We start from the raw sequence: 14,684 nt of genomic DNA on the forward strand, positions 1-14,684 counted from the left end.
CTTACCACAGTTTCTCCAATTTACAGTGAGGATTCTCCAGTCCAGCAGAAAACAGCTTCCCTCCTGAGTCTACTATATTATTATATGACAGATTCAGTTCTCTCAGGTGTGAGGGGTTTGATCTCAGAGCTGAAGCCAGAGCAGCACAACCTTCATCTGTGACACCACAATCATCCAACCTGTAGAGAACAATGACACACTCTTTACTCTCTCAGATCAGACACACAGATCGAATCAGACTTCACCATTTAAAAAAACACAAATCAACATGTTTGATGTGAGATTCACCATGTTATTTGTGTGTGTTTGTGTGAGAGGGAAAGCTTACATAAAAACATATATACATTTTTTATACCACATTAAATAATGTGTAAAGATGATCACAGACAAAAGATGTATGTGATGGTCATTAAGGATGAATTCATCTTGTTCTTCATGTACTAAAGTCCTGACTGTGCTGAGATTGTGTTTAAAGTAAAGAGTGTTTAATGTTGATTGTATCAGGTTACTGAGGAGCAGCTCAGGTGTTCAGTCATTTACAGATCAATCACTCAATCACCTCAACTCAGAGAGATTGAACACTTGAACACAGAAAAATTAGGGCTGTCAACTTTAATCGTTTAGTCGACTAATGTCGACTCTTTAGTCAATGCCGTCAATGACTCTTTAGTCGATGCCGTCTTGGTCGACTGACATTCTCATTGGTCGACCAGTCGCATAATTTTTTTTTTTTTTTTTTTTTTCACCAATAAAGACATTTTCATTGATTTACTCCTTGATATTTATTCCTTTATAAGCAGTTATATATTACTGTATTCTAAATATAATTAGCCTATGTTTTATCCCCAACTTTAAATGCTTTAATTTAGGCTATTTTGTAACCGCACCACAGTTTAGCGCACCACGTAGAACACTCGGGAACCGCACCTGTGGCTGGCTGCACTGCTGCTTCGCGCTCAGTAAGGAATATAGGTAGTAATCTCTATGTGTCTGTCTGTCCGTTTGCATTTTGATTATTTCGAGAACCGTTCATCCAATCGACTTCACAAGGGAGTGCAGTGTCGCATTTGGTGCAATATAGACAGACACGCGAGACGTGACACGTTCAGAATTAATAGTAAACTACAGAACAGCGCTAGCGGGAAGCGGCGCACCTCACGCGAGCAGGGCGGCTATATTCTCCGAGAACGGACACTGCACTAGTGATATAAAACGCACACAGTCTGTTAACTTAAGCAATACTTTTAAGGTAATCTAATATTTTTCTGATTAACAAATTACTGACACAGTAAAGGGTAGATTTAAACAAAGAAAAACGAAATTGAAATAAAGAAAAACGAAATTTAAATAAAGAAAAAAACGAAATTTAAATACAGAAAAAATTTAATTTAAATAAAGAAAAACGAAATTTAAATAAAGAAAAAAACAATTTAAATACAGAAAAAAATTAATTTAAATAAAGAAAAACGAAATTTAAATAAAGAAAAACGAAATTTAAATAAAGAAAAACGAAATTTAAATAGGCCTAAAGAAAAAGCTCTAGCCAGAGAACACTCCTGTTGCTGGAACACTTGGTTGGTTCTATTTCTAGCATGCACTTGTTTTCCGCGTGTCTCACGCAGGCAGTGTGCAAACTCCAACCTGTTAATTTGGGAGCCGAAATAAAAACAGACACGCCACGCAGCTGAGACTCTCACGCCACGCAGCCAGTGTGTTGCCGGCCTTATTCAAGCGCGAATGAGAACCGTTTTGCGGGGGATCCCAGGTGTCAATAAAAAATAAAAATAAATTTTTTTAGTCGACTAATCATTGTGCAGGACAGGACTTTGGTCGACTAAGCATTTCTTTGGTTGACTACAGCCCTAAGAAAAATATTATTTCTTACACTTCATTTACACAGATGTGATATTAAAATAATGAATGGTAATCATGTTGACTCCCAATTGTTTTAATGAATGTATAAAGTGATCCACTGGAGGCAAGTTGTAAATGAGAACCCAAGTGCAGTTTATTATAAACAAAACCAAACATGAAACAAAAACATGGCGTTGCATGAAAACAAAAACCAAAGCATGAACACGAACTTACACAACAGCAGATTACAGGAAACAATACTTGACCAAGACACATGGCAAACATGAGGGCTTAAATACACACAAGACTAATGAGTAGACAAGGGACACCTGTGAACAATGAAACAATGAACCAATGACAACATGACACATCAGACAGGGGAACACATGGCAGGATCACATGACTTACAAGGGATCACATGACAGACAAGGAAACATGACATGAACAAACCCAAAAACAAAACCGTGACAGAATGCAATTAGGACTGTCACGATTCCTCAATAAAATTCAAGTACTCAATTTAAAAAAAAAAAATCTTTTAACTGCAATTTACCCGTCGAGTAACCGACAAAATACCGGAAGTGACCCATTACACAGTTAAGAATCCATGAACCGCATTATTACACCGTTTTCTAAGGATGCATGATATATTAAAAACCTTTAAAAAACAAACAATAGCAAAGTGCTACTGTGAATTCACAAAGGCTGCAATTGAATGAAATAAATACAGTATATGCCCTGCGGGTTTAATATTTCTCAGAGCTGCTATATTTCTCATAATCTCAGAGCGGCTCTGTTCACAGTAAATACTGCTGAACTGTTATCATTTACATGAGTGGAGCATCTCAAACTCCATCTCTGCATGTGCTGTGAGTTTAGGTTGCTTATAATGGTCATCTGGGAACACAATGTCTGCTATTTCTTCAGATTTGTAAGGCCAATCATTTATAAACCTATGCCAACACAGGAGAATACGCCAATATCTTTCAAAATATGCAAACTGTTAATCGCGATTTCTCTTTTTTTTTTATTTCAATAGGTCACTGAGTTTAACTGTTATTCTAAGAGATTATGTCTATGTGTGAGAGAGAAATATCACTGAAAAAAGTGTATATGCCTCAACATTACTCTAAAGAACTTTGTTATATTTGATCTGACTCAAATTTACTTTTTTGTCTTGTCATTGGTCTAACGTATATTAGTTTACTTGACTGGAAGTAAAATGAAGTTTTGTTGGTGTAATTATTGCTTCAAACCAAATGACAGTTTTTTCTTCTGTGCAAACCACGTGACCACTCACGTCATCAAGGCTTGGTTTAAGAAGTTTCTGATTGACGGTCATCTTGTTTTGTTTCAACATTGTTACTACATAAAGTGTATATTTATATGATATTAAAGTCGGCATTAAAAGATTAATGCATTTTTTTTGTCGAGTATTTGTTTTATTCTTTAAGGCTGGTCAGAGACTTCAGAGCTTTACCGCTTAATTTCAGTAAATTATGGATGCTCTGTTTTCGGGCGAATTGCTTAAAGTTATTGAAACTTTAGAGTGATTAAGAAGCATAAAGGATAAATGAACAATAAGGAATGGGATGTGCTTGATGATTTAAAAGCACATTAGAATTACACAATGGCTTCCGGTGCAGCCTGACAGTGGGCCCTATTTTAACGATCTGAAACGCAAGTGTCAAAGCGCAAAGCGCAAGTAACTTTGTGGGCGGGTCTTGGCGCTGTTGCTATTTTCCCGGCGGGATAAATGACTCTTGCGCCGGGCGCAAATCTAAAAGGGGTTGGTCTGAAGTAGCTTCATTACTCATAGGTGTGGTTTGGGCGTAACGTGAAATAAACCAATCAGAGCATCATCTCACATTCCCTTTAAGAGCAGACGCACTTTTTCCTTGGCGTATTGCTATTATAACGGCGGATTTGCCAGGCGCGCGTCAAGAGCGGTTCACAGCCGAGGAGAGCAACGCTCTCGTCACGGCCGTAAAAGAGAGAGAAGTGACATTGGGGATGGAGAAACACACCCAAATTAGCTTCGGCTAAACAGGCATATAATAATGTGGGTAAATGTGTAAGCTAGATGTATGCTTTTATAATAAATTATTATATTTATAATAAATTATCTATCTATCTATCTATCTATCTATCTATCTATCTATCTATCTATCGTTTGTAATAATATGATTTGCAAAAATGAAAACTGCTGCTTCTGTGTAGATTAGAGAATCACAGTGTATGAGCGTTTGTGCACTCTATACATTATGGTCAAGCATGCGCCCTTAAAATAGCATAATGAACAACGCGCAACGCGCCACTGACTTTAGACTAGGTTTTTTCTGGCCAGTGGCGCAATTGTTTTATGGAACAGTAAAATAGCACCAGGGAACGTTTGCGCCAAAACACGCCTCCTTTTTTGCGCTGAACCGCCCAGAGAGCGCAAGTTCATTCCCTAGTTTAGCGACGTGCTTCTGTGGAGGGAAAAGCGCGCTTTGCGCGGGTGCAAAATAGGAATGAAACATGCGTCGGTGTACAAAGTCAATTGCGCTGGGTGCAAGATAGGGCCCAGTGTGTCCCGTTTCATGGTGTTTGAATGGTCAAATACACACAAAATTACATACAAAAACACCCATCTTGCTTCTTGTGTGCGCGATAATTTTTTTAATGACTTTTCACAACAGTGATGATGTAATCGAGTCACATGACAATGGTAAGTGCTTACAATCTTGTATATTAAGATATTAAGAATTTCTTATGGCCAGTTAGATTGGTTTATGCTGTACCTCATGGATTTATGTATTAAGTCTGAGTTATTTTTATCTGCACCATCATATTACAGACAACTGCTGGTGTAATTATGCAGTTGGGGAGAGATGAATGATGATTCCAAAGCAATACATGCATATACACTACCAGTCAAAAGTTTTGGATCGGTCATATTTTTAAGTTTTTTAAAAGAAGCATTTATTTGATTAAACATAAAAAATAACAGTAATATTGTGAAATATTATTCCAATGTAAAACAGCTCTTGTTTCGAGCATATAATGAGCAGAAGGTGCGTCGCATCTTTGCTTTTCGCTTCGGAGCCGAGCGGTTGTACTGTTCCTGCTCTGCAATCTTATCTGAGAGTGTTTTAACTTCAAAAAAGAAGAAAACGAGTCAGCTGCTTCAGGAGAACGTCTCTTCAAAGCTGGTGTTGGTTTAAACAGCAAAAGACAGCGCTGGCCGCGATCTCACAGAGAGCAAAGCAGCTGTTTTCACAGCTCGAACGTTGCGCCTTTAATGAGAATTTGAGTGCTCACATCAGGCTTGCTCTGTCGTCCTGTTTGTGTAGCCGCGACCATGGCCCAGTACACTCTGCACCAGAGAGAGCAGTTTCCTGAAAGAGCACACACGGTTTGACACTGCATATTTTTCAAAATGTTGAAAAATTGCACGAAAAAAGGGCTACTTCGTCGAATAGACAGGGTGACCTGAGGATTACAGTGAGGGCTTCCCCACCCAGTAACCAATCCCTGTGGGTGCCTCACTCCTCTATTGCATTGCAAACATGCTAAAACTGTGTTCGTGGGTGGTTCATGTTCTCTCATGAGAGCATGACCACGTCGGCATGTTGTTCATCTTGCCTTTCTCATAAGGACTTGAGCGTCTCGCATGCCTTGCGGCTTCTGGATGCGATTGCTGGTCCTTCTCATGAGGGACCTAGCATTTCATTCGTGGCTCCAGGGAAGGATCAGATGTCGATCACTGCATCGGAGAGAGGGCTGTTACGCTCTGGAAATGAAGATGATGCTGAATTTGATTCAGACTTGACAGCCATGCTTTCCTGGGCTACTCTGGGGGCGCAGTGCAACACGGAATCGCCTTGCCCCGCCCCCATGTCTTCCTGGATGTGTTTGAAAAACTTTGGCAGTATGGAAGCATATTGGCGCCACAATGGCAAGCCAAAATGCCTAAATCTGCAGAAAAGGTTTTTTTCTTCTACAGCCCGTACTTCATTGTACCCAAGAAAAGGGGTGGGTTACGGACAATCTTGGAACTGCGTGTCTTGAATCGGGCCCTTTACAAGCTTCCGTTCAAGATGCTAATGCAGAAACGCATTTTCGAATGCATCCGTCCCTGAGATCGGTTTGCAGCGATAGAGCTGAAGGTCAAAAAAAGGTCCTGAAAGTACTTTCATGTCTCCATCCTCCCGCAACACAGGCCATTCCCGCTCTGCCGTCTCTGACTGGTGCTGTCTCCCCCCTGCTATAGGCCGGAGCCACCTCAGTGACATTCCATATGTTTTACTGCCCGGAAACGCCCAGTCCATATGTGTAACCTCCACATGATACCTCCCTACGGGCAGGATGTGGCTTCCGCAGCGTCTCCCTTTCCACCGAAAGGCCACGCTGAGTGGGCCATGCGGAATAGCAGTGGACTTCCCTGGCCTAAGCCCTGTGCCATCTCGGCCTCAATAAATGTGGGGGGATCAGGAGGCTTTCGCTAGGCACTGGAAGGTGGCAGTACTAGGTGGCGTGTTAACTGGGATCCCAATCAGTACGGTATGTCCGACTACGTCGAACGTGACCGAACTGTAAGGGAACGTCTCGGTTACGTATGTAAAACTCGTTCCCTGAAGGAGGGAACGGAGACGTAATCCCGTCGCCACTATTGCTGGACCACCGCTGACTCTGGGCTCCGCTCGGCTCCTCAGCTGAAAAACAAAGATGCGACGCACCTGCTGCTCATTATATGCTCGCGCTGCAAGGCAGAGCAGCTGATGCAATTATCCCATGCCAATGTGCATTGGCTCGTTTTATTACACTCAAAGTAGATTGGTCTCTCAAAGCGATTCCAATCAGTGCAGTACGTCCGACTACGTCTCTGTTCCCTCCTTCAGAGAACGAGGGTTACATACGTAACCGAGACATTCCAAAAACAGAGGTAACTTTAAGGGTATGTTAGTAGCCATAGCAGCTCCGGAGCAGGTTCTGTTCCAGGGTTAGTTTACCTCAGAGGTGTTCAGCACATGCGTGCCCTATTGATGAGGCTCCAGTGGGGCTGAGAGTTATATCTATATAAAGTGCTGTTAAAACAAGGTAATTTTCATTTTATTATAATATATAGCTAATTCTCATCTCATACATTATTTATCTGCATTCAGACAACAGACAATATAGGTCTTATTCACACAGTGATTACAGATTATTAAACAAAGATTTAAAAATTATTGCACAACCACCAAATACATGGCGATATGCACTATGTAAATCAGCATTTAACAAAAGAAGAAAGAATTAGTATGACACGCTTTTTCTTAGCGTCTGTTTCCATGGTGACTCATCGATTCGTCACTCTATTGAGAATGTCTGGTGTGTTAACCATGAACATACTCTGAGTCGGACAAACTTACTCCCGGAAGCGTTTTGGGAACCAGCGTACCTTTAGTAAGCAAGGTTTGGTTTAATCAAGTTTGGTTTTATGAGGTTAGTTTCTTTAATATATTGCAAAGTGCATAAATGTTACGCTTTTAGATGTTAAAAAAACATCCCTATTATCTCTAGCCTTGGCTACCGTATATAGACCGCCTGTGCCTTACGCTGAATTCCTAAAAGAGTTTGCAGATTTTCTCTCAGACCTATTAGTCAATGTCGATAAAGCATTAATTGTTGGAGATTTTAATATACACGTAGATAATCAAAATGATGCGTTAGGGGCTGCGTTTACAGATTTATTAAACTCCTTTGGGGTCAAGAAAAACGTTACCGGACCAACTCATCGTTTTAATCATACACTCGATTTAATTATATCACATGGAACCGATCCAACCGATATAGATATCATTCCACAAAGTGATGATGTCACTTATCTGATCTGTCTCAGCTGCTCAGTGAACCCAAACAAGCAGATGAACTAGAGGAATTAACTAGCACTATGAGCACCATTCTCTCTGGAAAATTGGATATTGTCGCACCCATTAGATTAAAAAAGGTCAGAGAGAAAAGTAAAGCACCATGGTACAACAATACTACGCATGGTTTAAAGAGAGAAACCCGTAATTTAGAGCGTAAATGGAAACAAACTAATTTAGAGGTCTTTAGAACCGCGTGGAAAGACAGTATGTCACGTTATAAAAAGGCCCTAAAAGCAGCCAGGGCTGAGCACCTCCGCAAACTAATAGAAAACAACCAAAACAATCCTAGGTTTTTATTTAACACCGTGGCTAGACTAACAAATAAACAGATGTCACCTGAACAAAATATTCCGTTACAGTTTAGTAGTAATGATTTCATGAAGTTTTTCACTGAGAAAATAGAAAACATCAGAACCACAATTGTAAACGTTCAATCTTTGATCGCGCCTTATAATTCAGCCTCAATTATCACCCCGCAAGAACAATTACAGTGCTTTACATCTATAGAACAAATAGAGTTAAATAAACTTATCACTTCATCTAAAACAACAACATGTTCATTAGATCCTATACCCACTAAACTATTGAAAGAAGTGCTAGCGATAGTGGAAGAGCCTCTTCTCAATATTATTAACTCACCTTTATCTTTAGGTCATGTTCCAAGAACATTTAAACTGGCAATTATAAAACCTCTCATTAAGAAACCACAATTAGACCCACATAATCTAGCAAATTATAGACCCATTTCAAATCTTCCTTTTATGTCTAAAATACTAGACAAAGTGGTGTCCGCTCAACTGGGCTCTTTCTTGCAAGAAAATGACATCTATGAAAAGTTTCAGTCTGGATTCAGGCCGCATCATAGTACTGAAACTGCGCTCGTTAAAATCACAAATGATTTACTCTTAGCTTCTGACCAAGGCTGTATCTCAATACTAGTTTTACTTGATCTTAGTGCTGCGTTCGATACTATAGATCACACAATACTCTTAGATCGACTACAAAATTATACTGGTGTTCAAGGACAAGCATTAAGCTGGTTCAGATCATACCTATCTGACCGCTACCATTTTGTCTATTTAAGGCGAGACACGGCAGGCAAAAACATCGATTTTTCATGCAGTGGTCAGTTTTGAGATTTTGGCCGAGTTTACTCCTTCAATATGTATTATTTCAAGCTGCTATAAAGAAAACGCTGAAAATATACATTACAATGTTTATTTTATTACATTTTGTTTACTTGCGGCAGTAAGTTTCTCCCGAATTTACCAGGAAGTTAGTATTCCATCGCGACATGCCGAGTTACGTCTGTTTACTGAAGTCTGTCATGTCCGGGATCGTTGTAAAGCTCTGATTCTCATGCGCAACGCTATGTAAACCAAATATGGGCATTTCCTTTCTATCAGTAACCAATCGTGAATGTCCAAAGGGGGATTTAAAGCTAACGACGAAATCTCATTTAAAACTAGTAAATCTTTAACTGCCGTTTTCTCAAAATATTTTTTTTGCGTTTTTTTGTCATTCTCCAGTAGAAACATCTCAGCCTATGTAGCACCTATGTACACCAAACTTTCCAGTTATACACTTAGCAGTATTCTGAAGATCTGTTCAGAGGGATTTGTTAATAAATCATTCCTGGCCTGATTTATGTGACATTTTAATTAAAAATAAATGTAGAAAATCGATATTTTAAGGCTGTGGACAGTATATTTTGATTTCCTAGGTAATGAAAGCATATATCCTGAAATCCCTCTGAACATCTTTTTTCATCTTGTGTGTAATCAAAATGAAAAAATAATTTTGCTTCTGGCTTTATCATATTTTCAGATATATCTACTGAAAAAATATGCAAAATTGCACATATTTAATGAGATAATACCTAATTTGCATAATTAAACATAACAATTTCAAAAACTTGTAAAACATTTTTTTTATGAACTTGTGTAAGTAATGAACTGAGGAAGTTTCATGGTGATATCTATTATTTTAAAATTTTACCCTATTCACCTGTAGTGTCTCGCCTTAAATGGAGAAAAATCGATCATAACTCTAGTAAACTATGGAGTGCCGCAGGGATCTGTGTTAGGCCCTCTGTTATTCTCAATATATATGATGCCACTTGGAAATATTATAAGGAAACATGGAATTAGTTTCCATTGTTATGCTGATGACACTCAAATATATATTTCATCATGGCCGGATGAAAACGCTAAATTATCCAAATTGACAGAGTGCATTAAAGATATAAAAGATTGGATGACGCGCAATTTTCTTTTACTAAATCCAGACAAGACAGAGGTAATACTTATCGGTTCAAAAAACCGCCTACAAAACCTCGCTCACTACAACTTTAATATAGTAGGATGTCCTGTTACTTTATCCTCTACAGTAAAAGACCTGGGTGTTATACTAGACTGCAACCTGTCATTTGAAAATCATATTTCATATGTTACAAGAACAGCCTTCTTTCACCTTAGAAACATTGCTAAGCTACGTAATATGCTATCAGTTTCTGATGCAGAAAAGTTAGTTTATGCGTTCATGACCTCGAGACTAGATTACTGTAATGCTTTAATAGCTGGTTGTCCTGCATCCTCTATAAACAAGTTACAGTTAGTCCAGAATGCAGCCGCCAGAGTTCTTACTAGATCAAGAAAATATGATCATATAACACTGATTTTAACATTGCTACATTGGTTACCCATAAAGTCCCGTATTAATTACAAGGTATTGTTACTGACTTATAAAGCCCTAAACGGCTTAGCTCCAGTCTATTTAACGGATCTTCTATCGCTCTACAATCCATCACGCTCTTTAAGATCACTAAATTCGAGGCTTCTGGTCATACCTAGGATATCCAGATCCACCAAAGGAGGGAGGGCGTTTTCATATTTAGCGCCACAACTCTGGAATAGCCTTCCTGATACTGTTCGTTGCTCAGACTCGCTCTCCCAGTTTAAAACTAGATTAAAGACGCATCTCTTCAGTCAGGCATTCATATAATATTTTTAATCTTACAGTTAAATCCGGTCTCTAGTTCATAAACGCCAGAGGAGAACTGGCCCCCGACTGAGCCTGGGTTCTCCCAAGGTTTTTTTTTCTCCATTGGGTGACGTGATGGAGTTTTAGGTCACCGTCAGGTCACTTGATGGAGTTTTTCGGTTCCTTGCCACTGTTGCCTTTGGCTTGCTCAGTTGGGGATATTTTGGGAATATTAATTTATTTTTATCAATCAATAAATTCCACTAGAAACAAACCTTGTTGTATTATTTTAATTTAATACTGTGAAGCTGCTTTGATACAATTTGTATTGTGAAAAGCGCTATACAAATATACTTGACTTGACTTGACTTGACTTACTACAGCTAATCACTATTCTTTTTCTCAAAATCTATTAACCATGGTGGAAAAACAGACAATATGGAGAAGGTCTCTACACCCCTGCTTGGCAGAAAAAGGATCTTGTAAAAACCCACACAAAGTGAACAGCTGTAATTCACACAACGCAAGTTGATGAATTAACCCACTGGGGTCTGAGGGGTTTTCTGGGCCCTGGAGGTGTTTTGACATGCCCTGACATTTGTGCTTTTTTCAGTTATTTATAAACATGTTAATGGCAAAGGTGTAAATTCACTCTATATAGCACAAACAGGGCTACCATAATATATGATCAACATGCATGTATATGTTTGAATTTTTAAGAGACTAATGTTTATGCATGGTTATTTGAAAAAATAAAAATGAAAGTTGCTGAAATAAGACCACAAAACACATACTAAATATGTGTCCACAAGACTTTTGACTAATGAATGTTGTCGCTTCGAGTTCTGGCTTCAAAATGATGTGAAAATCATCCTGCCTAATCTTTCAAATAAAACAATACATTGATTTAAACTTTGTAAAACAAAGAAGAGGTTTATGCATGGGAGTAGTAATGGCCTATCAATATTAATGAGATTCAGACCAGGGGTGTGACACAGACACATAATGACCCTAATGGGCCATCAAGTGAAGCAGCCTGAACAAAGTAGAGGAGATTCAAAGGTTTTGTTTTTCAATCTGTTTTATTGTAATTCCTCTATGTGGAGGAACTAAATGTTCTAAATTTTCAACAGTGATTATTAAATCAAACAACAATATTGTTGATGATAAATTCAAAGTAAACAATTTTCTTTTCAAAACGCTATAAATCCATCCATTTTTTTCCCCAAAACGCTATAAATCCATCCATTTTTTTTTTTTTTTAAATTGATGGTTTGTCTTTTTAAAAAAGTCTTTTGTCTTTTATTTTTCGTGCTTGCGTTTATGAGGAAAAAACAATATTACGTGACAGTTCTCCATTATGGACGCGAACGCTCTGAAAGCGCACTAAAAGACTTTCAAACTTTCACAGAGACCTCAAAACAGAAAGCACAAAGCCTTTCTTTAAAACGAATTTCGTTTTGTATTAATTGTATCTTAATTTTTATATATTTTTCATTAACCAATTTCCTGGATTTAATACATAAAAAGTAAATATAGGCTAGCAATGTGCTTGAACTGGAGATTATATCATCATGAACTGGACCGTAGCCTACTCGCCTCACAGACCTAAAAAATGTGAAATATATTTACAGAAAGCTGGTCTAAAAACCATCCAAAACAAAATAAAACTATGTAGCCTAATATATGTGCATTCTCCGGTGCGTTCACTATAGCCTACTGCGAAGATCGCGAGTCAATAGCCTATCGTCAACTTCATCTTTGCAGCCGACACAGAAATTAATAAACAATTAAAATGTCTTATTGCAATATTTTACATATTCATAATCATTACTTTTGCTGGTTCTTTGAGGCAGCTTTTTAGGTTTATGGCATGTTGGAAAAGAGCTCTTCACGTACAAACACCATTTCACCAAGGCACAGCGGCCCTTCAGCACATAAGAAAAAAAAGTGAAAAAGTACGGACTTACTAATTACGAAACTTTGATGTGGTTGAACAGGTGAAACAGTCACAAATTCCTCTGCAACTCAAACCTTCTCAGTACGAGTTATGAAGGAAGAGAACAGCATTACAGTTTTCAGCGCGTCCTCCTCTGATTGCTGTGTTGTGAGTGCAGGAGCACATGCGCAAAACGTAGGTTTGTAAAATGTCCTTTTGTAAAATGACATATGATCAAATAAAAATAATTCATATATCATATACCATTCATCGTCTGAGTTACAATCGTCCTGACCTCTGAGGAAAAGGTGAATTCTTCCTCGCTGTCCAGAATCATCTGAAGGGAGTCTTTACCGGAGAAACGAGCCATCCTCTCTAAAAGCGATGAACTATCAGTGAATCTGATCTGATGAAACTTCGTGTTTTCAGGCATTGATCGGGGGGCGGGTGCGAAGCATAGATCATCTAAACTATTTACCATGTGAATAGCGCCGGGGGCGGGGCGGCCTCAGCTCATTAAAGTTAATGAAGGGAGAACGAAAAAACGGTACCTCTCCTTGCTTTTAAAGGGACTACATAAGCTGAGAATATTTGTTTTTTATATAAATTACTTCATTTAAAAGAAGCGATTTCAAGCTTCATAAAGACATATCTCACGTGTCTGTGTGAGAAGTATTCGCTGAGTTATGGTTCATTTTCGGACGCGTTTCAGAATGGACTTAACTGACAGAGAGAAGGCAGAAATCGCTTCGTGTTTTTTTTTCTTTATTTGGCAAAAAGCACAACACTTTGTTTTTATTGTGAGTATACACAAAAAAAATACACATTTAACAGGATCGATTGATGTATGAAACTCCTATGGAAAATCAAAGTCAACAGAGTATTTATGAGTTTCTTTTACACTGATAAAAAAAAAAGTGAGCTGGTATCGCCGGCGATACCGCCGACCCCAGAGGATTAAAGAGTTGTTCTGAATTGAAGAATTGAAGAGTTATAAACATGAACCTCGTCTGAAACGCAAAGGGGGAGGTGTTGCTGTAATTTATAGTCATATTTTAAAGAAAATAAATATAATCCTAGGTATTTATTTGAAACGGTGGCTAAACTAACGAAAAAGAAAGCTTCAAGCCCAGAAGTTTCCAAGCAACTAAGCAGTAATGACTTTATGAACTTCTTCACTTATAACATTGATAATATCAGGAACAAAATTATAACTATGCAATCGTCTACTACAGTATCGCATCAGGCAGTGCATTGTAGTCTCCCTGAGGAAAAATTTGATTCATTTATTGCTATAGGAGAGGAAGAATTTTGCAAACTCGTTAATTAATCTAAATCGACAACATGTATGTTAGACCCTATTCCGACTAAGCTACTGAAAGAGATGCTCCCAGAGGTCATAGATCCTCTTCTTAATATCATTAATTCGTCTTTGTCTCTAGGATACGTACCAAAAAACTTTAAGCTGGCTATGATTAAACCGCTTGTTAAAAAAACGCAACTTGATCCTACAGAATTAGTCAATTAAAGGCTGATCTCGAATCTACCTTTTCTGTCAAAGATATTAGAAAAAGCAGTATCCTCACAAATGTGTTCCTTTCTTGAAAGAAATTATATCTGCGAGGATTTCCAGTCAGGATTTAGACCATACCATAGTAACGAGACAGCTCTCGTTAGAGTCACAAATGATTTGCTCTTATCATCCAATCATGGTTGTATCTCTCTATTAGTGTTACTTGATCTTAGTGCTGCATTTGACACCATTGACCACAACATTCTTTTAAATAGACTAGAAAACTATGTTGGCATTAGTGGAATTGCACTAGCATGGTTTAAATCATACTTATCTGACCGTTATCAGTTTGTAGCAGTAAATGAAGAGATGTCTCATCGATCACAAGTTCAGTATGGCGTACCACAAGGCTCAGTACTAGGACCGTTGCTGTTCACTCTGTACATGCTACCATTAGGAGATATCATTAGGAAACATGGAATTAGCTTTCACTGTTATG

The 14,684-nt window shown here is 38.4% G+C and overlaps 1 protein-coding gene across 1 annotated transcript in view; it reads right to left on the bottom strand.

Annotated features, from left to right (window-relative positions):
- LOC311297726 (NLR family CARD domain-containing protein 3-like) overlaps positions 1–14,684 on the bottom strand; it is a 105,332-nt gene that overhangs the window by 58,212 nt on the left and 32,436 nt on the right. Inside the window, exon 9 of the mRNA XM_084420146.1 lies at positions 6–179. Within this exon, the coding sequence (XP_084276272.1) occupies positions 6–179 (174 nt within the window). The remainder of the gene's footprint in view (positions 1–5; positions 180–14,684) is intronic.

Source organism: Rutilus rutilus (assembly GCF_951802725.1).
Source record: "Rutilus rutilus genome assembly, chromosome: 9".
NCBI classification, from domain to species: Eukaryota; Metazoa; Chordata; class Actinopteri; order Cypriniformes; family Leuciscidae; genus Rutilus; species Rutilus rutilus.